This window comes from Hypanus sabinus, chromosome 4 (genome assembly GCF_030144855.1).
Source record: "Hypanus sabinus isolate sHypSab1 chromosome 4, sHypSab1.hap1, whole genome shotgun sequence".
In the NCBI taxonomy this organism is placed as follows: Eukaryota; Metazoa; Chordata; class Chondrichthyes; order Myliobatiformes; family Dasyatidae; genus Hypanus; species Hypanus sabinus.
In genome coordinates, this window is record NC_082709.1 from 141,977,914 (window position 1) to 142,004,345 (window position 26,432).

Consider the following 26,432-nt stretch of genomic DNA (forward strand, 5'->3'; position numbering starts at 1 on the left):
GTTAGGTACTAATATTGAAGTAGTAAAATGGATTCAACAGTGGCTGGATGGGAGATGCCAGAGAGTAGTGGTGGATAACTGTTTGTCAGGTTGGAGGCTGGTGTCTAGTGGTGTGCCTCAGGGATCTGTACTGGGTCCAGTGTTGTTTGTCATATACATTAATGATCTGGATGATGAGGTGGTAAATTGGATTAGTAAGTATGCAGATAATACTAAGATAGGTGGCGTTGTGGATAATGAAGTAGGTTTTCAAAGCTTGCAGAGAGATTTAGGCCAGTTAGAAGAGTGGGCTGAAAGATGGCAGATGGAGTTTAATGCTGATAAGTGTGAGGTGCTACATTTTGGTAGGACTAATCAAAATAGGACATACATGTTAAATGGTTGTGCATTGAGGAATGCAGTAGAACAGAGTGATCTAGGAATAATGGTGGAATCTCTGAAGGTGGAATCTCATGTGGATAGGGTGGTGAAGAAAGCTTTTGGTATGCTGGCCTTTATGAATCAGAGCATTGAGTATAGGAGTTGTGATGTAATGTTAGAATTGTACAAGGCATTGGTGAGGCCAAATTTGGAGTATTGTGTACAGTTCTGGTCACTGAATTATAGGAAAGATGTCAACAAAATAGAGAGAGTACAGAGGAGATTTACTGGAACGTTACCTGGGTTTCAGCACCTAAGTTACAGAGAAAGGTTGAACAAGTTAGGTCTTTATTCTTTGCATATAAGGTTGAGGGGGACTTGATAGAGGTATTTAAAATTATGAGGGGAATAGATAGAGTTGACGTGGATAGGCTTCTTCCATTGAGAGTAGGGGAGATTCAAACAAGAGGACATGATTTGAGAGTTAGGGGGCAAAAGTTTAAGGGTAACACAAAGATGAACTTCTTTACTCAGAGAGTGGTAGCTGTGTGAAAGGAGCTTCCAGTAGAAGTGGTAGAGGCAGGTTCGATATTGTCATTAAAAAAAAATTGGATAGGTATATGGACAGGCAAGGAATGGAGGGTTATGGGCTGAGTGCAGGTCAGTGGGACTAGGTGAGAGTAAGTGTTCAGCACAGACTAGAAGGGCCGAGATGGCCTGTTTCCATGCTATAATTGTTATATGGTTATGTAATTATGTTCAATTATGAAAGCAAGGATGAATTTCCATCATCTCCTATTCTACATTGCACCTCTTTCCATAAATCCCTCTGCATTAATTCCTTTACATTACCCTCTTTGGTCCAACCGCTACCAATAAAAGCTTCACCATAAATCTGTGTGAAAATTATTAATTTCGCAGTGTTCAGGTTACAAATAGTTTGCAGCAGCCGGAATATTTTAAAGTGCTGGCAGGTATTCAGCAAAGTAAAATAATTAAAGTTCACCAAAGTTTCTGTCATGGCACTATCCTGAAGACACAGTTTCACAGCTCTGTCTAATTCAGCTGCTGGAAAGAATGAAAGACTACAAATGCCTGACACAGCCATGTGTGTCCTGAGGAGCTTAGCTGAGAGGTACTATTAGACTTGTCTCAGCACATTGCAGCAAGCTTAAATCCCATGCTGATGTTTGTCAGATGCAGCTGACAGGGAGAGGTAAGCTCAAAACACTTCAAGTTCAGGATTAGTAAGTACAGAAATGTGCTCTCCAGGTAATGTGGTTGTTACTGCCAATTTTACAGCCATTATGTTCAATTGCTTTTTGCGACATTCAGACACATTCAGTTTTACATGCTGTTGAACATTTTTGCAAAAGTGGATTTTACTGGTAAATGCCTAGCTTGGAAACTTTGATTGTTACATTTAGGTCATTGCTTGCAATATTTGGATATTGTCTGTGGTCAGGTAGATCAACGCTAAATCACGCCATGATTCTTTTCCTGATAATACAAAGTTCTGATTGAAACCAAATTACCCACGGTGCTTATGCCAGTACTTTAACTAGCTAATTAATTCTAGCCTTTCACACTTTTGACACAGCCCCACTTTTCCTTCCAAGAACTTATTTTATTTCCTTTTGAATTACTGTGGTATTGACTTGCTTTTACCACCCTTTCAAATTGTAGCTTGTGCAAATAGTGCCCCTCTTATCACTTTTATTGCTTTAGCCAATCAAGTTAGATCTGTGACTTCATAACACCCGTCACCCCATTACCAGTTCTTCTGCCATTGGAAAGAGTTTCCAATGACTTATGCTAATAGAACTATTCTTGGTATTTAATATTGTGGAGAGCATTTGGTCCATAATGACAGGCAAGGATGCTCATTGAACTCAACAACCATTTTCTTGTAATAAACACAAAACAGACCGGGCACCATGACCCGGAGAGTGATTCCAACCAGTCTGACACAGACAGGGGAGGTGACCATCACACACCCCAGCTACAGTTAGGGTGACCCATAATACACAAGTGAATAACTGTACATGCCAAGCTAAAACAACAAATGAACTGGAACTTCCCGTCATAATCCCACAAAAGCATTTTAACACAAGAACAATAAACAGTGCTGGTCGTGTGTAGGGGTGGGCTGTCAACCCCCAGAGTGTCACAGTATCTTTGTAAACTCATCTTTAAATAATGTTACAAGAAGAATAACTCCAACCTCTCTGATCTCTCCACATAACTAAAGACCATCTCTTTGGTGCTATCTGTCAAATCTCTTTGACAGACCTGTGCCAGATTAAGGACCCTAAAGCCAAACATTGAAATTGATCTATAGTTAATTTTGTCTGGCATAGACAGGATGGGTCGAATCACCTCCTGTGCTTTAAATTTCCATTATTGAATTTTGATGTACCACAACAAAAAACTGGTCTAAGCCACATGCAATGTAAATGCTGAGACTAGCCACTGTGATGTAGGAAACATGTTATTCAAATCTCTGTGCACCATTACCAATTCACCAAGTCTTAACTTCAAAACTATACCTAGTTTTGTCTAAAGGTGACTGAATTTTCAGATTTAAGAAAGCTTTCACTCGCGTTCTGAAATGATAAACTAAATTTCAAAAGCTTTTTACCTTTATTTGATATGTCAGTACATTTTCAAAAGTTGTTTTCAGCTCTTTTAGATAAGTTTCTTCGAAAGCTGAAGAACGTATTAAATTAAAAACTGTTGTTGGTGTGTAGAGTGCATTGACCCTTAAAGTGAAGGTTTAAAGATAAGTTTAAGTGCTTGCCTTTTCTGTCTATAATAACCACACATTATGCTGTTATCTATCATTCCTAAAGTGAATAACTCACCCCTATGTAGTGACAGAGTGGGAAACAAGTTGTTTTGATTAATCACTTGAATTTCTACTTTTCTCCAGAACAGCTTTAAATATCTCTGTACCCTACTGAGTAGAATCTTGCAATTAGTGAATCATATTAATCTTACCTGGTAACTAATACTGGAGCATCCGATTTCCAATCAAAAGCCTAGATCTGAACTTTTTTTTTAAAGAGTGTCAGTAGAAGCTGATTTCCCTTGTTTGCTGAGCTTCTCTAGCTGGTATTTCAATAGCATGTGTACTCGCTGTCTGGTGGAGAAGGATGTTTAGAACATCTGTCAGAAACAATCATATCACATCACCTTAGACCTGCTCATTGTAGCATGGGAATGGACAATAAAATGCTGACCTTCCCAGCACCATATTCATGCTAGATGTATACAGTGGATTCTGGTTAACTGGGGCACATTGGGACCAGTACACCTGCCCCAATTAGCCTAAACCCAAGTTTCATTGAAATATTTGAAGAGGTATTGAAAAAAATAAAATTCCACTTAACTGAGTAACAGATTATGTATGTAAATGAAATAAATTAGAACACTACCAAAACTACTACAGTACTATAAAACTGTGTTTTTGTTCCTAATGGCTATTGACAGAAGAACTCGCTCAGTGTATGCTGCTGTGTTTTCTCAATTGACTGTAAATGAACAAAATCATGCAGACGCCTAATGTAGAGAGTGGACTGCCTTCAAACAGTGCTTTCAAGGGTTGCATCGTCCAAATCATTTTAATTGCAACATTCAAGATAATTGTTGATACCTTCAAATTCTTCTTGGTTCCTAATTTTCTAAAATAGTGAAGTTGTCTCGTTTTCACTTCCAGGCGTTTCTGGCGTCTTCAAGCCTGAATACTTGAAACTGCAGTGAGCAAAACAGTTCTGAGCTGTCTTACTATTTATTACTCACTGATTATTAGTAACAAAAATCACTGCTTTTTGAACGCAAACACACAAATTACGCTATTTAAAAACTGATCGCTGTAAGCACCGTGTAGCCACACAACATCCATGCGACTCACGCTAGTTAAAAAATGTTCAGCAACAGTCTCCAGTTGCAATTAAGCAGCATAGTGTCTGAAATAAACAAAAGGAATCCTGGCTTTTTTTTTTATGTGTTTTTGTACTTTAAGAGCTGTCCCAAATAAGTGGCTGCCCCAATTAACCAGAAGCAACTGTTTATAATATGTATGTGTAGCATATATAACATCTAAAATACATATGTATAAGAGAGTAGGTAGCATAAATGTTCACCAGGTTTTATTAGAGAGCTTTGTTGATTACTAGGACTATATATCTGCTAATGTATTTCAAAGTGTCACAAATTAACAAAAAGAAGCAGTCTTTCCTATGCTTTCTATAAAGCACTAAAATATGAAAAAGAGCAGCACTAGATTCTTGGTACTATTCGTGACCCACTTGTCAAATGGCCACTTAGATCCATCTATTAAGGAAGATGCAGTGTCAGGGTTATTGATAAAGCGTAGCGGGTGATGGAGTTAACAACAGTGGTAACAAGACACTGAGGGCATCCACCTGTGAAATTGGAATAACCACAATAGCATGTTGCATTATAGCACAGTGAGGACTGCTGCTCTACTGAACCAAAAGCCGGAGTTTCACTTGAGTTGGTTTTCCCTATGAATATTTTTACAGAACCTTTTGTCCTTCCAGCTCCCTCTCTGATTGGGTTTCTGAGGAAAGACTGGGCATCTCAGAACAGTATTGGTCTGTCATGGCAGGAACCCGAGCATCCAAATGGAATCATTCTGGACTACGAGATAAAGTACTATGAAAAAGTAAGGAAAAGTATTGGAAATATCACTGTAAAGAATTTATTGCTCCTGAGATGTTTCACGGCTTAAGAGTGGTATGTTCACATTGAAGTTTATAACATTTGAAGAGCAGTGTAATAACTTCTGGCACTGATTTTAAATGAATTAAAGTATCGCCTTCACAGTTTACACTTTAAGTCTTGATTTCTATAAAACAGAAAAAAACGTTCTGTTGATAATCAGTTGATGTGACTAAATTTCCAAACATTAGTCATTTTATTAATAAACTCAGTATTAAATCACAGCTCAGATATGGACCAGGCTTAGATATCTGCACACTGGAGTGTGTCTGGAAATCATAGCCATGCTGATGCACAATTGTAGGAACCTGACGATATATAGAAATATGACAGCCCTAATCACACATTCAATGTTTTACATTCCTCAATGAGCACTGAGATTACAGCACTGATATCCATTCCCTTGTAAATGGTGTTTTTAACTTACAGTCAAATTTGATTTGAGTTGATGGCAGCTCGTTTAGTGAGATACATGTCACAAATGTATAAAGGCAACCCCCTTCACAATGTTAACAATTAGGATGTCAACGTACATGCATAGAAAAGTTTGAGATGTATCCAGCACACAGGATACAGGTTAATTTATCATTCCTGGCAAGAACATAAAAAGCTACAAAAAATCTCTCAATGTGAAAATAAAATACCTTCTAATTGATTTAAGTAACTTTTAAAAATCTTATATTAAGAGCAAGGATATGGGAGTTGAGTGATCAGAGAGTTATGATTGGGAATGATCGGTGTGTCAGGCTGGAGATGATTGGGAATCAGGACTGGAGATGATCAGGCAGTGTGGGCTGAGTATCGAGGAAGAGAGTTAGGAGTTGACTGAGGGACTGAAACAGGGAGGAATCAGGGACATTGTTTTGCTCAGTGGAGAGGTGGGTCTGTAGCTTAAGGCCTGATTCATTGGGGAGACATGGTTGAGATTAGCAGGTGGAGCAAGCCAGTATAAGGAGGATGGGTAGGTAACTGAGCCCTGAGTACTGTGATTAAACCTCACTGGTACAGGAGCAGTCAGTTACCGGCCCTCCCTTGACAACATGGTTTAAATCACCTGACAGAGTCCCAGAGGAAATATTCCAAGCTGACTGATGTCACTTGATCTGTGTCAGGCTGAAAATGGCAATTCATACCGGGAGATGTTCAGTCAAATTTCTGGAGAATGTGAAATAACATAGAAATGATGGCTATTCTGATTCATCCTGGGAAGAGTCCATTTTCAAACACTTAACACTGAAAGTGAGCAGCAGCTTCCAATGAAATTTCATCCTGCGCCTTCTAACTTAGCACAAGTAACACCACCAGTAATAAATTAAACTAACAGACAAAGAAAGCCACTTTTCACTGCTATATCACCGAATGTTTCAATAGAAACAGAATTCATTATCAGGTTTGTTGTTCTGGCTCACTCATATTGCTATTCACAGCTCTTTCGTTCCATGACGAATATCAACCCAGAAATGAAAATCTAATGATTCAAATCCAAGTTGTGCTGAATTAAAATGGGGATTGCTTCTCAAGATTAGATGTAAAACAAATGACCTGTACATAGAGCCATCTAGATCAGCAATTGCTGGCAGCTCAGACATGTGGAACCCACAAAGGCAGGTCATATTATGACCCTTCCCTGGATGCTGTGGAAATAGCTGCGTTAGTGATAGAAGCATCAATCGCCACTGAAATAAAACAAGACCAGCATTAAAAGAAACTGAAAATGTACCTGTCACACTGTTCCATTTGCTTGTATCCAGCACCAAATGCAAAGAAGCAAAATGTAGCATCTGCACTTTATGGTAAGTAGACATATGAACACTGTCCAGCAATCCCATCTTATAGATGTAAATTTTCATAAATCATCATTTCTGACAGGAAATTCTAACTATAGCTGTTGCAATCAGGCTATGTTATTCCAAATGAATGAATGGCAGTAGCTACGGCAGAGTGAAGTCAAAGTTGTAGTGTAGTCCTAGTTCTCAAATCATGTCTAAGAAATACAGCTGGCTCACCTGCTCTGTCATTTACCTCATAATGGAGAAAGAATGGAGTTGTCAGAGAACAACTGAAAAGTAAAAACAACTTTCATCATTACAGAATACTTCTGATGTAAAAACAATTAAGCACTAATTTCCTAATCCACACTTTTTTCATCTTTCTTTAAATTTACAAACAAAAAATGTGTTCTTAAGGCAAGCACAATTTTAACACACATGAGTATAGCTATTCATTTTCTAAGGATCAGTAATACTTTCTTTCCTGAAACCATTAAAACAATGACATTGATTGATGTGGACGTGCATTATGGATTAATCGTGATCGGGTTTATCTCATTTCTGACTTAGAGATTAATCTAGCTCACGTTGCTTTCTTCTTCCCCATTAAACATATGGGTTTAAATTTTTAAAATCTCCCAAAAAGTGAGCTCAAGGATGATGCTCATCTTAGGTACATTGGCAAAGTTTGTTTCAGTAGATAAATACAGAAAACAAAGAAAAGTTCCTTTTGAAAGTTTGCCACACTTTGATACACACTTTTCCCTAAGTTCTTTACATCGACTCTGTGCGTGGAAGTAATGGTTGTCGAAAATGGAAAATAGTTCAGTCCTTTCCCTTATTAACCTTGGTGAACAGGAATTACAACCAAATAGAAGTTACTCAAGCAATGCAAAAGTATTCATATTTATATTGGTTGGGCAGAGGAAGTGTCAAACTTTTGACCTTTATAATCAGCAGTAGGTGTTGTTTTGACCTTGTTGTAATTTATCCTTACTCTTACGCAGGAACATGAACAGCTCAGCTACTCCTCCACAAGGTCCAAATCTCCCAGTGTAGTCATTAACGGACTCAAGCAGGCTACGAAATATGTATTTCAGATCCGTGCCCGAACTGCAGCTGGATATGGCAGATACAGTCAGAAGTTTGAGTTTGAGACCGGAGACGAATGTAGGTTTATCTGTATTGTTGAACATAAATATTTTGTTTAATATTTAATCACCTTGTGACTTATTTGCTTTGATCTATTTAGCAGAACAGTTGCATTTTTTAAAAATAATCTGCAATGGCACAAACCTAAAAACTAAGAATCTTTATCATTTCTTCTTCAGGCTATTAATTTTTATTGAGCACATTTTTCCCACAATATATAATGAATATATGCCATTTGTTACCCATGTTAAGTACCGAATAGATTGAATTGGAATATTATTTTCCTGATTGTTGTAGTGTGAACAAAGTCACCGGCAGATATGAAGTAGTCTTTTATTCAACACGAGGAGACACAGCAAGCATCATATTCAGACCCTTCTGAAGGACGAGGTCTGCTAGCCCCAACATTACATGACATTTAATATGCTAAAGATCAAAAGACAGTTTTATATTTACTATGTAGCTAGAGTGCTTCCTTTGAATTACATATAACTTGCACACCTCCTTCTTCGCACCCTCACTCCAGACAAACAAAACGAACGTGGATCTACATTGTCTGGGTTTTTCAATTAGCTGCTCTGGAAACCTATTGTCTAGAGCTGCATCCTAAATTTAATCTACATTCCATTTTCAGGTCTAAAGATTGGTGGCTGAAGTTATTCTTTTGCTAAACACCGTATGTCCAGAATATGCTCTAACAGTGATCATTTCAAAACCTATAAATTATCGGCAGATTGTTGTCTTTAATTCTGTATCCAAATAAGAGGAAACAATATGTCATATTTTTATGCTCTGGTTTCTAGTTAATATTTCATGGCTAATTCAACTAATCTTTTGGTACATAACTTCTAACTGAATTCAGATCAGTTGAAAATGATAAGCCCACATATATCAGGATACAAGAATAGCATACTTGAAGAGACACAGATTGAATTAAGGAACAATATAAATGGCTTACAATTGTCATATACCATAGGATCATTAATAAGTTTATCAGTCCTTGGTTGGTTGACAAGAACCAAGATACTGCAAACCTGAAATCTGGAATAAAATGAGAAAATGCTGGAATACTCAGCTGTTCAAGCAATATCAGAACTAAATTTTGATGGAAGATTGTCAACGTTTAGCATTATTCCAACATTTTTTATTCACTTTTCTTATTCTGATTGGCTTTGCTTATTTTTAATTCATTGCTTAGTACCTGAGAAGAAGCTTTCTTTATTTTAAAAACACAAAGCTCTGCAGATGCTGGGGTCAAAGCAACACTCACAACATGCTGCGGGAACTCAGCAGGTCAGGCAGCAGCCAACTTGCCCCCTCCCTCTTCGGTCCTGACGAAGGGTCTGGGCCCGAAACCTTGACTGTTCATTTCCACGGCTTTCTTTGTTTGTTGTACTCCTAAAATCATATTTTTGGAGAGATAGTAGCAGTGGCACTTGACCTTCAGAAAACTAAAGGGAGAAATTTTTGCTGCTTATCCAGTTATCTACAATTACCACTCTGGAAGCTGAGCCAAAATAGATCAGTTGATAAGAGAAAAAATTCCCTATTATTGCATTTTCTGTTGTAGGTAAATGCATCGAGATATGAAAGTTAAACAAAATGCAGAATATTTTATGTGCTACATGCTAGTCCTCGTAGTTCAGCTAAAAATTGTTTGCTAAAACAATTGATGACTCCATGTAAAGGGTAGTATGCTTTGGGAGACTGTAGTCCAGAAGCTACTGGGCAGGTCAAGCCAGGTGGGTGGGGGGAGGATGATGAAGTAATAAAATGGGAAGTGATAGGTGGAAAAGGTAAAAGGCTAGAGAAGAATAGGAGAGGAGAGTGGACCATGTGCGAAAGAGGCAAGTGAGGAGAAGAGGTAAGAAGACAGAGTGAAAAATTAAAGAAGAGCGAAGGGGCAGGGGATAGAAAATTACTGGAAGTTGGAAAAATCGATGTTCATTCCATCAGGTTGGAAGCTACCTGGACAGAATATGCAGTGTTGCCTCTCTAACCTGAGAGTGGCCTCTTCATGGTAGAAGAGGAACTCACGGACCAACATGTCAGACTGAGAATGGAGATAGGAATTAAGATGTTTGGCCACTGGGAAATCCTGCTTTTAGCAGATGGAGTGAAGGTGCTTGACAAAAGAATCCCCCAATTGTTGGGTTTTCTAATGTAGAAGGGGCTTCATTGGAATTACTGGATATGGTAGAAGCCACTAGAAGTTTCATAGGTGAAGAGTTGCCTGTCCTGGAAGGACTGTTCAGGCCCTGAATGGAGGTGAGGGAGGAGTGAATGAGACTTCTGTCATTTGCGGGGATGAGTGCTTGGAGGCAGATTCGTGGGGAGTGATGTAAGTACAAGGAAATCATGGAGAAAATAATTCCTGTGGAAAGCAGAGAGTGTGGGGGAAATAAAGATGTGTTTGGTGGTAGGATCCAAGTGAAGATGATGGAAGTTGCGAAGAATGATTTGTTGGATATAGAGGCTAATGTGTGGTTGGTGAGGACAAGAGGAACTTATCCTTGTTAAATCAATGTCTTAACAAGGATGGGGTGATTGCGAATGTCCAGGAAATGGAGAAGATGTGGGTGAGGGTAGCATCAATGGTGGAGGAAGGGAAACCCCATTCTTTGAAGAAGGAGGACATGTCTGATGTCTAGGAAAGGAAAGCCTCATCCTGGGAACAGATGCAACAGAGATGGAGGAACTGAGAAAAGGGAATAATATTTTCATAGGAGACAGGGTGGGAAGAGCTATAATCAAGATAGCTGTGGGTTGCAATAGGTTTATAAAGGATTTCCACAGATGGAGACAGAGAGATCGAGAAAGTGGAGATAAGTATCAGAAATGGATCAAGTGACTTTAAGAGCAGAGTGGAAGTTGGAGGCAACTGAGAGAATTTTGAACATTTCATTGCTTGTATATTTTTAGTAATGAATATAAAAACTATTTAACATTTCAAAAGGCTTATCTTAATTAAAACAATAATATAATTTCTTTATGAACCAAATTTTGTAGAGAATTCTAAAGTGTTTTTAAATTTTCTGTTAATATTATTGTTGACCAGCAGTATTGATTTTGGAGGTTGCTGAAGTGTTACTGCTCTTCAGGTAGGGTGTTAATATCAGACCAGACATCCAAAAGAAATCTTCACATAACCAAAATCCTATACATTATGCTTACTGCATTACTTAAACAATTGTGCAGGAGATATACTTTATTTAATTTTTGCCTTAAAATATCTTCCTGCATAATACTTTTTCTTGATTATTGATAAAACATACTCTGAAAGCACCCACTGTGACAGCTTATTATCAAAAACTTGAAAATGCTGAAATGTGACTTGCATCGCTGTATGTTCTCCAGTACCTGTTATATGCGGATATAATTTTAAATCGCTGCTGTAATGATATGTTGTGGAAAAAAAGAAGGAAATAAATGAAAGCAAAGCAGAGGACAGTACACTGGTAATATCTCACAGTTGGCTGGGAGGAACTCAACGGGTTGAGCAGCACACGTGGGAGGAGAGGACTTGTTGATATCTCAGGCCAAAACCCTGTGTCCGGACCGGGAATGCAGAGGGAAGATGGCCAACTGGATTTGGATAAGTAAAGGATGTGAGAATGAAAAGCATTAGAGGAGAGGACGTTGATATCTCAGGCCAAAACCCTGTGTCCGGACCAGGAATGGAGAGGGAAGATGGCCAACTGGATTTAGATAAGTAAAGGATGTGAGAATGAAAAGCATTAGAGGAGAGGAGAGGCATGAATGACAGTTGGAAGCAGATGGGTGTAAGGTCGGGGTGGGAACCTGTGGGTGAAGTGGATGGAAGGCACCAGGAAGGGAAAAGGACAATGATGGATGAAGGGTGGCTGGGGTGCAAAAGGGGGGCTGGGAAGATGAGGGTGGAACAAAAATGGGAAGACTGAAAGATCAGGAAAGGGCTGGAAGAAAAAGGAATGAAAATGGAAGAAGGGTTTATACTGGTAAATATTGTTGCTTGTAGACCTTTAATAGCATAATTATTAGTATATAATATAGAACCAGCAGTGTAAGACTACGTAATTCTTGCTTGTCTGCTCTCAGCCCTTCCTACATCACAGGGATACAGATTCCCCTTTCCTCACTGGCCGCCCATGAGCTTCCATATCCATCTCCAACAGAATCCTACCCCCAGGCATATCATCCCCTCCCCCAACCTCTGCTTTTCCCTTGTCCATTCTTCCCTCCCCACAGATCTCCCTCCTGGCACTTATCGCTGTAACTGTGTTAGACCTGCCCCTATACCTCCTCCCTCACCACCACTCAGGGCTCTAAACAGTACTTCCAGTTGAGGCAACACTTCACCCTGAGAGTTGCCCGGAGACATTTATTATATCCAGTGCACCCAGTGTGGCCTCCTCTACACCGAAGAGATCCAGTGCAGATTGTGGAACCACTTTGTTGAACTCGTTCGTTCTGTCTGCTGCAACAGGCAGGACCTTCCAGTGGCTACCCATCTTGATTTGACTTCTATTCCCACACCCTCATGTCTTTCTGTGGCCTCATCTCCTGCCACGGTGAGGCCAACCACAGGCTGGAAGAGCATCACATCATATTTCACCTTGGTAGTCTCCAACCCGATAGCATGAACACTGATGGCCAGCTTGTACTCCTTCCCATCCCCTCAGTTTCTTACTCTGACTTCTTCCTCCCTCCTTTCCAGTCCTGGTAAACGGTCTTGACCCAAAATGTCAACTGTTGATTCCTCTCCATAGATGCAGCCTGACCAGCTGTGTACCTCCAGCATTTTGTGTTTGTTGCTAGAGATTGAACGTGGATTTCTCTAACATTCGGTAACCAATTCTCGCTGTTTTCACCATCCCCCACACCTTTTTTTGTTTTCTTCCATTCTAGTGGCCCTCTATCCTTTCTCTTCTCCTCCCAATGCTCATGGCCTGCCCTTTGCTTCCTCTAGTTTCCCTTCCTTCCTTTTATTCCAAGATCCATTGTCCTTCCTTATCAGATTCCTTCTTCTTCAGCCCTTTATTTCTTCCACCTATCACCTCCCAGCTCACCTCATTTCCCCCTCCCTCATTCATCTACCAACCCCCTCCCATGGTTTCACCTATGACCTGCCAGCTTTTACTTACTCTGGCTTTTGACCCCTTTCTTTCCAGTCTTGATGAAGGCTCATGTCCCAAAACACTGACTATCCATTCCCCTCCACAGATGCTGTCTGATCTGTTATTGTGTGTGTGTGTGTGTGTGTGTGTGTGTTGTAGCAGAGTTTAATTGTTTAATAAGAAAATTTTGCTGATTGGAAATCATCTGTGTTTGTTTTTGGCTCCAGATAAATTCAAACATTCTTTGTATTTATAACAATAGATATTAACATCTGCAATAATGTTTTACTTGGTGATGTGTGCCATTTTGTGAATCAACCCTGACTCTGGAATGAAAGAAATGTTTTAAGATATGAATTTTGTGTAAGTTTAGAAATCAAGTGGTCTTTGTAGAAGAACAAGCCAAGCATGATGTGAATCTTTTCAGATATGAGTTAACCAAATTAACACATTGATAAAAGGACATTTGATCTATTGAGCCTCTTTTTCCATGCACCAAGAGAAAGTAGTCTGAATTGTCCATATCTAATCCATCCAGGTAAAGTTCTTTACAAAGGATTTTACTGAATCCCAAGTGGCACCAGAGCTGTCCCTTCCAGATCACAGCTTCCAGCTGTTTTGCTTGTTGCTTGGTCTATGGCGCCCATTGTTTGTTTTTATATTTGGCAAACACAAATAAAGCTCTAATGACCTGGTGTTCTCATTTTTCATAGTTTCCTGAATGTTGACCTGCATTATCACAGTAACAATATTATCAAATCGGCATCTGTGGTGAGAACTGTGCCAAGAAAAAATCAGAAATGCAGGTGTTCCACCAATAAGATATATGTAAATTTTTCAAAAATCTGGTTTAAATTTGCTACCTCAAATACTTTCTTTCAGTACATACTTCCAATAATACCCAACAATCAGCCTGTGTGCCATTTTCTGTTTGGCTGCCCATTTGCACCGTGGTTGGATTCCAGAACATGCACAGAGGATTAGATTGCACCCACATGGCCTAACCTGGACCCTTGTTCAAAGTGACCTACAGGAAAGTATCTACTATCTCACAGTGTTGCTTGTTTACGACCAGCAAGTAAACTCTTACTTTCTGGGAGCCGTTACTTATAAATCAGGGCAACATACTAGCTTTGACCTAGAAATACAAGTCTCTGGATGCCCACTGAGAAAGTTAGACTATCCTCTACTGGTAACATAGATAACCAGTATCCAGTATAAGTTTCCCAGGGAACATGTTGACCTTAATAGAGAATAATAACTGAGAATGCCATTGGCATTCTGAATGTATACTTTAGGTCCCTTGATCAGTCTGAAAGCATTCTGTAATATAGTCTTGCTGGTATCTTGAGGACAGCATGCTGTACAACTTGACCTCACAAAGAAGGTACCACACAGTGTAGCTTCTTCTAAAGTGCTCAAGGGAACAACAAAGCTCAATGAAAAAGACGAATTAAGTCAGGACATTCAAATGATTGAAAGACCTTCAGATTTCACCTGATTGACTTGGAAAAATTATATTGAGATTGAATATTACAGCTGCTCCATCTGAAGCGAAATTCAATTCCATCAGAGTCTCACTTCCCTTCTCTTAAGTGGTTTATTTAGAAATATGTATTGCTACTTTTACACAATTGGAAAGGAAAATTTTATATAGTTTGAAGATGTATATTACTCTATTTTATAAATGATTAGAATCACTGTGGGTCCTTTCATAATATTTCACTCCAGATGTTTTCCGCCTCATACTTATTTATTTAAATTTCTGATAACCCTCCTATCCATTATGTACAAGTTGAGTCAACTGAATTGAGACTATGAAGTTGAAAAGCACTGCAGCAAAAAATGATTTCAAGCTGCAACTGCAAAACCTCCCTCCTCACTACTGCATAAAAATGCAATGTCAGAACACAAAAAAATACAACAATTTCGGAAGACTACTAGAATCTTAATAAGAATTGTTCACCTCATCTACGAATCCCTTGGTTAACTTTCCCAGGACAGCCCAATGCACCTAATACATCAAGGCTGAATGCTTCCCACCTGGTGGTACACAACTTCAGTTCTGTCCTCACAAACACGGTTACACAAAAACCTCTTTGTAATTTTCCTTGCTCGTTGCCTTTTGACACAATAGCATCTGCTCTGCTCAAAGATGACATAAGAAGCTGCAGTTACTGGAATATGGAGCAGCAGAAAGCACTGGAGAAATTCAGCAGGTTAAGCAGCATCTATGGAGGGCAATGGACATTAAGGCCTTCATCAGTCCAGATGAATGGTCTCAGCTAGACATGTTGACTGTCCATTTCCCTCCATAGATGTCGCCTGATCTACAGTGTTCCTCCAGCCCTTTTCATATTGCTTAACTCTGTGCAATCTGAAGATGCCCTGTGTTAGTTTACTTTCTGGTCCTCTATATGAACAACTGAGGCCATGGATCTCAGATGTTTTGCTATAGGTCATGACCCAGTCTTGTTTTGATATAGTTCTAAATACCGTAGTATCTGTCTCCAACACCCAATTTCAGTCTCAGGCCAATCATCTCTTACTACTTGCCAATGTGCTATTTCGGTTGAAATACACAACAGTTCCAATTACTACCCCAGCCCTTCTCCTCCATTGTAGTCCCTACCACCCACTTCCAGAACTTACCAATCATCAAGTCATAGAGAATACAACACAGAAACAGGCCCTTTGCCCCATCTAGTCCATCCACTGCCTACCCTGGTTGATCCTACCGAAGTGCAAAACCTTGCACTTGTCTGCATTAAATTCCATCTGCCACATGCAGCTCATTTTTCCACCTGATGCGAATCCTTCTGCAAGCTATGATAGCCTTCCTCACTGTCTACTACACCCTCAATCTCGGTGTCATACACAACTTTGCTGATCTAGTTAACCATATTATTATTAAGAGCATTGATACAGATAATAAACAACAAAGGACCTAGAACTGATCCCTGAGGCACACCACTAGTCACAGGCCTCGAGTCAGAGAGGCAACCATCTGCTACCACTCTCTGGCTTCTCCACAAAGCCAATGTCCAATTCAACCTACATCATCCTGAATGCCGACCAACTGAACTTTCTTTTTTGTAATTCAAATTTTTATTATTATTTATTCTTATTTTACAAAGCAGCACAGCATATCACAGAGCAGATACAGTACAGCATATTTACACAGCCATCCCATGACAGGAAAACATATAAATCTAAGAAACAGAAAAAAACTTCTAATTTAAGTTTAAATTAACATACAATCAAAACTGATCCCACGCATCTTGCACTTTTCCCTCATTGTTAATTCTTCCCAACATGCTCATGTGATGAAATCGTAACCATTTCCTCAGTCCATTCCCTCACAGTGGGACATCTGTGTTTTTTCCAGTTTTGCAATATAATTCTTGCAGCTGTGATGAGACCTACCTTTAAAATAGTAAATTTGTCATTGTTTCTTTCTTTTTGAATCTTTTTATTATTATTAATCAAAAATAGCACAAGTACATTGAGGTAACAACACATACAATGCCTCAAAAAAGAAGAAATTATCTTAAGGATTGAAAATTTTTGTGAATTAAAAAACCCTACTATGCAAGGAAAAAGAGAAAAAAAGAAACCCATTGGGGGTACAACCCCAGAGCCATGCGTCGTACAGAAAGCTTCTAAAAATAAACATCAAAGCACCAACAAGAAAGAAAGATATATCAAAAAAAATTACATTTAGATCGTGGAGGAAATCTATCAGTTAACTGAAATGATAATAACGAGCAAATGAGCCTCACCTCTTCCCAAAATCAAATAAAGGTTCAAAGGTTCGACTTCTAATTTTCTCCAAACTGAGACACAGTATCACTTGAGAGAGCCATTGTGACAAAGTAGAAGCTGATATATCCTTGTTTCAACAAGATGGCCCTCCTAGCTATCAATGTAACAAGTACAATAACATGTTGGTCAGACACAGAAATACCTTGGATATTTTGAGGAATTATTCCAAAAAGCACAGTCAATTTGTTAGGTTGTAAGTTGATTCTGAGTGCTTTAGAAATAGTCGAAAAGACTGACTTCCAAAACTGTTTTAATATAGAACATGACCAGAACATATGTGTCAGTGTAGCTATCTCAGTTTTACATCTATCACAATACTTGTCAACATTGGGAAATATTTTAGAAAGTCTCTCCTTCATCAAATGGTAACGATGTACAATTTTAAATTGAATCAGTGAATGACTAGCGCAGATCGAAGAAGTTAACCAGCTTCAGAATCCGCATCCAGTCCTCCCATATAAAAGTAAAATTGAGTTCCTTCCTCCAATCCTGTTTAATCTTAAGTAAAGGACGCTTATCCCATTGTAATAATAAATTATAAATTCTTCCAATAGAACCTTTCATTGAGGGGTTCAGATTCATAATAATATCTAACAAGTCAGCCTCCAATATGTAAGGAAAATTACTTAAATATTCTTGTAAAAAATGGCTAACTTGAAGATATTGTAAAAAGTGTGAATATGAGAGAGAATACTTATCGACTAATTGTTCAAAAGACATCAATCTGCCTTCTTTAAATAAATCCAAAAAAGAAATAATACCTTTATTTTTCCAAAGTAAAAAAAATTGGATCACTCCAAGAAGGTTTAAAAAAGTGATTATGATAAATTATACTACAAAGTTTAAATTTTTTAAGATTAAAAAAATTGCCAATTAGGGATAAAGAAATTGGAGGCCATTTAGAAAGAGTCTTTTTCACATAATTCAATAAGGGATTTAAGTTTTCTTTAAATAAATTCTTGAAGTTTTTAGTAATTGTTACACCTAGATATGTAAATTGACTTGTAATAACTTGGCTGGAAATTTGGCATTTGATGACATTAGGTCATTTAAAGGAAATAGCTCACTTTTATGTAAGTTCAGCTTATATCCTGAAAAAAAAACTAAACTGGGTAATTAAAGAAAGAACCAAAGGTAAAGAAGTTTCAGTGTTAGAGATAAAAAGTAAAATATCATCAGCGTGTAACGAAATTTTATGAGTCATACCTTCCCTTAGTATACCAGAAATGTCCTTAGATTCTCAAAATGCTATTGCTAAGGGTTCTATAACTAAAGGAAAAAGTAAAGGACTAAGAGGGCAACCTTGTCTAGTTCCCCACTGTAATTTAAAGGGCTTAGAAATTTGAGAGTTAGTAATAACCTGAGCAGTAGGAGACAAGTAAATTAATTTAATTAATAAAATTAGGCCTAAAATTAAACTTTTCTAAGGTCTTAAAAAGATAATTCCACTCAATCCTATCAAAGGCTTTTTCTGTGTCTAAGGATAATATACACTCTGATATTTTTTTGGATGGTGAATATATCACATTCAATAACTGACGTATATTAAAATGTGAGTAACAATTTTTAATAAATCTGGTCATGTGATATAATAGATGGTAAAATATTTTCAAGTCTTTGAGCTAAGATTTTGGATAAAATTTTTGCATCAACATTTAATAAATAAATCGGTCTGTATGAAGAACATTCAGCTGGATTTTTATTATTTTTAAGAATAAGAGAAATAAAAGCTTCATAAAAAGATTGAAGGAGTTTACCTGATTTAAAGGACTCTGATAAAACAGAGGATAAATAAAGTGTAAGCAACGTAGTGAAAATTTTATAAAACTCCCCAGGAAAGCCATCAGGTCCTGGGGTCTTACCAGAATGTAAGGCAAGTATAGCCTCAGCCGCTTCTTCATTGGAAATAGGCTGATTTAACTGTGTTAGGCTATCAGCAGACAATGTAGGAATGTTGATATTACTGAAAAAAACATTCATATAGGTATCATCTGAGGAAGAGTCAGACTGATACAACTTAAGGTAAAAGTCTTTAAATAGGTTGTTAATTTCAGAATGGTCAGATACCTTAGTACCATTATCTTTAAAAATTAGTGTGATTTGATGATTAACTGAAAGATTTTAAGCGGTTGGCTAATAAACTACCTATTCTATCCCCATGAATGTAAAATAGAGTTTTATCTCTCAACAGCTGTCATTCAATTGGGTAAGTCAGCAGAAGATTATACTTGGATTGGATTTCAATCTGCTTATTATATATACTTGGATCTGGAGATAGAGCATACTTTTGATCAAGATCCTTCAATGTCGCTGCTAGGTCAGACCTTTATTTGTCAGCTTTTTTCTTTATATAGGTTGAGTAAGAGATAATTTCTCCATGAATATATGCTTTAAAAGTATCCCAGACTATAGTAGCAGCAGTATCTCCTTTAAAATTTTCTTTAAAGAAAAAAGTAATGTGGTTTCCCAAAAACTTTAGAAATGTTTTATCAGATAACAATGATAAGTTAAAACACCAACTTCTATTTGATACAGAATAAACAGGTAATCTTAAAGCCAGAAGCACAGGTGCATGATCAGACAAAGCAATCTCCTTATAATCACAGGATCATACCAGTGGAAGCAAGTTTCTATCTATAAAAAAGTAGTCAATCTGAGAGTACGTATGATGACCCTGAGAGAAATATGAATATTCCTTTTCTTGGGGGTGTAAAAATGCCAGACGTTGAGAATACCACATTGAAAGAGAAAAGATGTAAAGAGTAGGACTTATTTATTAGTGACAGGTTTATTAATGCTTTTTCAGCATCCAAAGATACAATGCATTGTGGAGTTTTAGAAGAGGGTGAATATATAATGTTAAATAATGTTAAATTTGAAAAAGAATTGGTCACCCTTTATAAAGCCTGATTGATCTTTAAAAATGATTTTACCCAAAATACTCTCCAACCAATTGGCCATCATCTTTGAGAGAATCTTAGCATCAACATTCAATAATGAAATCGGTCTGTATGAGGCACAATCAGTAGGATCTTTATCCTTTTTGAGAATTAAAGAAACAGAAGCCTTATAAAAAATAGAGGGTAAATCACTTTTAACAAACGAATCTTTAAACATCTCCAACATATATGGAGAAAGCAATTTCCAAATTTTTTATAAAATTCTACAGGATAACCATCAACTCCTGGGGCCTTACCAGATTACATTGAAAAAAATAGCTTTAAAAATTTTGGATTCAGTAATTTGGGCATCAAGAGTTTTTTGATCCTCAACAGAAATTTTAGGAAAAGCAATCTTTCGTAAAAAAGAGTTCATTTCGGATGAGTCTACTGGACATTGAGATTTATAAAGTTCAGTATAAAAATCTTGAAAAATCTTATTAACTTCTTCATATTTCCAAGCCAGTGTACCATCCTTTCTATGAATTTTCAATATTTGCCTTTTGGCTCCAGCTGATTTTAATTGAGATGCAAGTAGTTCATTATTTTTATCTCCAAACGTATAAAATTGGCTCTTTAACTTAAGTAGATAACCTTCAATTGGATGAGTTAATAATAGGTTATATTGTGATTGAAGTTCCACCCTTTTTTCAAATAATATTAGGGGAAGTCGCATAAATATTATCTAAATCTTTAATTTGCTTTGAAATTTTATCTAATTCTGCTTTAGTCTGTTTTTTAAGTTTAGCTGAATAAGAAATAATCTGACCACATAAAAATGTTTTGAATGTATCCCATATAATTAATTTAGGCATACCTCCTATATCATTAAAAAGAAAAAATTCTTTTATCTGGCTTTCAATAAAACTGATAAAATCAGAGTTTTGCAATAAAGTCTAAGACATGCACCATAGTGGACGGGCAAAAATGACATCATCAGATTCAAAGGACAAACTCAAAGGCACATGATCAGATATAGCAATAGCGTCATATTCACAGTTTTTAACATTAGGCAAAAGGTGGATATCAATTATAATATAATCAATCCTCGAATATTTTTTATAAACTTGTGAAAGAAGGAATATTCTCTGTTATCAGGGTGTAAATGCCTCCATAATTTGATCAACTCAAAATCAGTCAAAAAGGAGTTAATAACTGACACAGAACGATTTGGAAGTCACTGATTAGTTGAGCTCTTGTCAATCATAGGATTTAAACAACAGTTAAAATCCCCACATATACTCATTTAAATCTGGCAATAAAGCAAATACTTTTTTAAAAAAAAGAAGGATCATCTAAATTAGGACCATACAAATTAACCAAAACAATCTTTCTATTACAATTGTAACAATTAAAAATCTACCATTAGAATCTGACTCAATATCTTCTTGAGTAAATATATTAGATTTAATAAAGATAGACAAGCCCTTAGTTTTGCTCTGAGAAGTAGCATGGAGCTGTAATCCATTCCACCAGTGAAAAAATCTATTTTGATCTCCCGCCCTGATATGTGTCTCCTGAGCAAAAATTATATCAGGTTGGAATCAATTAATAATTTTAAAAATCTTTTTTCATTTATTAGGATGATTCCAACCACGTACATTCCAATTTATTGCATGAATCCGTTTAACTGCCATACTATAATTTTATTCCAATTTACTTTATACATGCACAGAACACATACCAATACGGGATTATCAAAGATGGCAGCGGTGATGAAGAATACAACCATATAGAAAACACGCATGCTCCTGAAACACCCAGTGGGAAAAAATTCCTAACTCTAAACCCACCCACCCTCCCAAATGTCCAAAATAAAGGCACGCAAACTAAGATAGATGTGAAGCCATGGGCTGCTCTGTCGGTCTTGTCTCTCCCTCCCCCCCAGCCAGTACACAAAAAAAATAAAATGACCTTGCAAGAAAGACAGTAATGTCTCAACAAAGGAGAGTGTTTACATTCCATCATGTATTAAACAGAAAAAGAACCAAATTAATATAATCTCTTAAAGAGAAAAACCAGCGCCATCTTAAGTTTAGCTTTAAGTCCCTAAGAAAACTTTAAATTTGGTTATAGGATGCTATAATAAAACAGATAAAAAAAAGGTTAATAGTATATTTAACTGAACTAAATTTACAAAAATATTAATTAGCAATACCATAGTAACTAAACTCTCCCAGATATATATATATATATATATATAAAAAACCCTATTAGTAGGAAAAAAGCTACCAGTTAGTAAGTTAAGAAACAACAAAAAAAAATCAAACCAAATATTAGATAAAAGGAACAAATCCTTTTGTCCTCTTTTCTCAGTCAAATATGTAATTAACCATTTAAACAGTCAAACTTGAACCGTAAATCTTCTTTCCAAAAAAAAATGCAATAGGATGTAATGATGAGCAGGTTTTCTTATCTTCTTTTATTAACCTGTCAATGAAATATCCAGATAGCCCTCATATATCTTCTTTTTGTAGTGTGAGTAATATACAGATAATCAAACAGCTTTTCAGATAGTTCATTCGGTAGTATCAGCTGTGGCAGTGACAGGTATAGCCTAAACAAAATCCAGTGCAGTTTTTGGGTCAAAGAAAATACGTGGGGAAGAATTAAGAGGAAAAACTTCCATTTTGGTTGGGTAACTCAAAGAGGGAAATAGTTTCTTATCACATGCTTGTTTCATTACCAAAGCAAATCTTGATCTTTGTTCCATTACTTCTTTCGAATAATCTTCATAAAAACGCTCAGACTCATTGAATCTGAAAACTCTCTGTTTTCTTGCCTGTTGCATTATTTGATCTTTAATTTTAAAGTGATGAAAACAAACCAAAATAAATCTTGGTTTGTTTGAGTCTCTAAATTTCAAAGTGGGCAGACTGTGTGCTCTTTCAATAGCAGGCAGCTGTGATAAAACAGTTGGAAATAGATTATGAAAGAGCTTACCAAAGTAAACTGTTAAGTCTCCATTTTTAGCTACTTCTTGCAATCTCAACAATTCATACGTTGTTTCGATGAGACCTGGTTTCCAGGTCAATAATCTTATTATGATATTTTTCCAAAAAGGTTGTAGTTTCAGACAGTTTTTGCTTAGTTGACTTCAATTCCTCTTCATGTTTAGTAACTCGAGTTTCCACATCTTTAAGTTTTCCCAGAAATAGCTTCATTTCATTATTATTCTTTTCCAGTTGATCTTTAATTGCCTTATTCTGATCTTGAATTGAATTCAATGTCCAAATGATATCTTCAGCCCATGCTGGCATTTCATCAGATCTTTCCTTCGGCATCTTTCCTTTTCCATTACCTTCGTCAGTCGGTTCATGTGGATTCTTCCCACTTCTCATAGACATAGACATATTACTCCCCTTCAAAAATCAGCAATTAAAAATTTTAAATTCAAAATTTAAGCTGGGGGGAGAGAGAGAAAACTAAGAGCAGCACCAAATTACTGCTACTCCATCCACAGACAGAGGTGGTCTCCAATTTGTCATTGTTTACATTCGGTATCATTGTCCTATCACCCAGGAGACAAAGCCGTGGGCACAAGGGCAGTATAGGACCCGACCTCATTTTTACATTTCCAGAATAAATGATTATCAACAATCCCCATTTTGTAGAGTCTAGTTGGTGTCCAATAATATCTGTGTACTATCTTATACTGAATAAATTTCCCTCTCGCTTCCCTAATATGTCTACCCACATTTGATAAAATATTTGACCACTCATTATCTTCAATATCGCTTCCAAGATCCTTCTGCCAAACTGCTTTGAGATTGTTACATGTTTCACCCACAGAGTGCTTGAACATTTTATAAAACACTGATGCTTTATGAACTTCCTGTGGTAGTGTAAAGTATTCAAATAAAGGGTTACTTTGTGGGCCATTCCTGAATATGCTACTAATGCAATGTCTTATTTGTAAATACTTCCAGAAATTTCCTTTATCTACAAAGTTATATTTCCTCTGCAAATCCACATATAAATCCTATTCTCATAGAGATCACCTACTGTATTTACACCTTTAATCTTCCAATCTTTCCAGTACACCATTCTTTTCCCAATGCATATCACAGGCTTATTCCAGTGCGAGGAGTATAACAGATTTAAATGTGACATTTTACAAGCTTTATGAATGGTACTCCACACACTCCTTGAGTGAAATAGTATAGGATTTATATAACCATATAACAATTACAGCATGGAAACAGGCCATCTCGGCTCTTCTCATCCATGCCGAACGGTTACTCTCACCTAGTCCCACCGACCTGCACTCAGCCCATAACCCTCCATTCCTTTCCTCTCCATATACTTATCCAATTTTACTTTAAATGACAATATCGAACCTACCTCTACCACTTCTACTGGAAGCTCGTTCCACACAGCTACCTCTCTCTGAGTAAAGAAATTCCCCCTCATGTTACCCCTAAACTTTTTCCCCCAACTAGTTTAGATTAGATTAAGATTAGTCTTGTTTTCCACATGTTGTGAGAGAATGTTAAGGGGAGAATGTGGTGCAGCCAAGCTCCGTTCTATAACTACCCAATCTAAATCAACATCAGACAACACACACAAAATGCTGGTGGAACACAGCAGGCCAGGCAGCATCTATAAGGAGAAGCACTGTCGATGTTTTAGGCCGAGACCCTTCGGCAGGACGAACATCAACATCAATCAACATCAACATCAGCCCTGTCCCAATGTTTAGCTAACTTGGTCATTTCAAAGGATAATTTATATGCCCTGTCATCGAGTAGACTGAGCCCACCCGTGTCCCTGGACATACACATCTTACTCATTTTAATTCTGGGCTTCTTCTGATCCCATAGAAAGTCACTAATAATTTTGTTGTATTGCTTGTAGATCAAATCTGAAATATTTAAAGGAAGCATCATAGAAAGATAACTAAACTGAGGTGCTATGACCATTTTTATTACATTGACTTTACCCCAGAGTGACAGTCTCAGTGCCCCCCACTTATTCAGATTATTTCTTACCCTACTCAATAATGGATCATAATTTAAAGTAATTATTTAATCCAAATTCTGACTGAGTTTGATCCCTAGATACTTCATTCCAACTGGCACCCTTCTGAAATTAAACTGAGATACTGAATTTGAATAACACAATTTTGACATTGGCATAGCCTCGGACTGCTCTAATCAGGACTGCCAACGGTTCCAAAAAAATGGTAAATAAAAGTGGAGAGAAGGGCCAGCCTTGGCGTGTACCCGTGAAATGTTGAAAAATGGAGATATGATACCATTTGTAATAACTGCAGTCTTAGGGTTTTTATACAAAATTCTAATCCATGATTTAAAGATAGATCCAAACCCAAAGGATGACAAGGCCGTGGTTAAAATTCTCCACTCAACCCCGTCAAAGGCCGTTTCAGCGTCCAGGGAGATGGCAGTAACTGGGAAACTACTTGGGGAGTTCAGCCATATTAAGTGCAGTAATCTCCTTAAATTGTCAATTGGGGATCTGCCTTTAATGAAGCCAACTTGGTCAGAGTTAATTATAGATGACAATACTTTCTCTAATCGCGAAGCCAATATTTTAATCAGTATCTTACAGTCCACATTAATTAAGCTTATAGGCCTATAATTGGAAGGATCTATTGATCCCTGCCTTTTTTTTTGGAATCAACAATATTAACACTTCATTAAATGTATTAGGTAAAGATTCCAAATTAAATGCTTCTGAATATATTTTTGTTAGAATAGGAGCCAATATGTCCACAAATTTCTTATAATATTCAATTCAACTGGGAAGCCATCCTTACCTGGAGATTTCCCCACTTTCGTAGCTTCAATATCTCGTCTGACCTCATTCTCAGTAACTGGGGCATCCAAGGACTCAGCTTGTTGTGGGGATAATGTAGACAATTTTATGTTAGCAAAAAACTGATTCAGTTCCTCCTGGTCATGATTAAACAGTGATGTCCATAGAACTGTTGAAAGACTTCATTTATTTCTTTAGATAATGACACTAATGTATCCCCTTTCTTAATTACAGGTATAACACTATTCGTATTCTGCTGCTTTAAATATCATGCCAGCAGCTTACCAGCTTTGTCACCACCTTGATAGAAACTTGTTTTTAATCTAAATAATGCATATTCTGCTTCTTTGTTATATATGTTACTTAGCTGGAATTTCAAATTGCACAGGTCTTTGTATAAGTCATCGGTATATTGTCTTGATAAGACCTTTTTCAATGTGGTTATTTCTGCCTCCAGATTTTTTATTTGCTCCATACTTTCTTTCTTTCTTTTAGATGTTTGCACTATTAATTTCCCTCTTATATACACCTTGGATGCCTCCCATACCGAGGGCAGCTTTACTGTGCTCCCTACGTTCAATTCAAAAAACTAAGTCAGATCCTCAGCCAGCTTATCACTGAAATCCTCAGCTTTTAACAGCATAATATTCATTCATCATCTACCCCTCCTTCCCATTTCAGTATTTAAATCGATTTGAATTTCAACCGGTGCATTATGGTTTGATAATGCTATTGGGCGGATTTTACAGTCTATCACCTGTTCAACA

General features: G+C 37.2%; 1 protein-coding gene across 1 annotated transcript in view; it reads left to right on the forward strand.

Annotated features, from left to right (window-relative positions):
• The window catches only part of epha6 (eph receptor A6), a 670,497-nt gene that overhangs the window by 553,288 nt on the left and 90,777 nt on the right, over positions 1–26,432 (forward strand). Inside the window, exons 6-7 of the mRNA XM_059968217.1 lie at positions 4,926–5,050; positions 7,883–8,045. Coding sequence (XP_059824200.1) covers positions 4,926–5,050; positions 7,883–8,045 — 288 coding nt within the window. The remainder of the gene's footprint in view (positions 1–4,925; positions 5,051–7,882; positions 8,046–26,432) is intronic.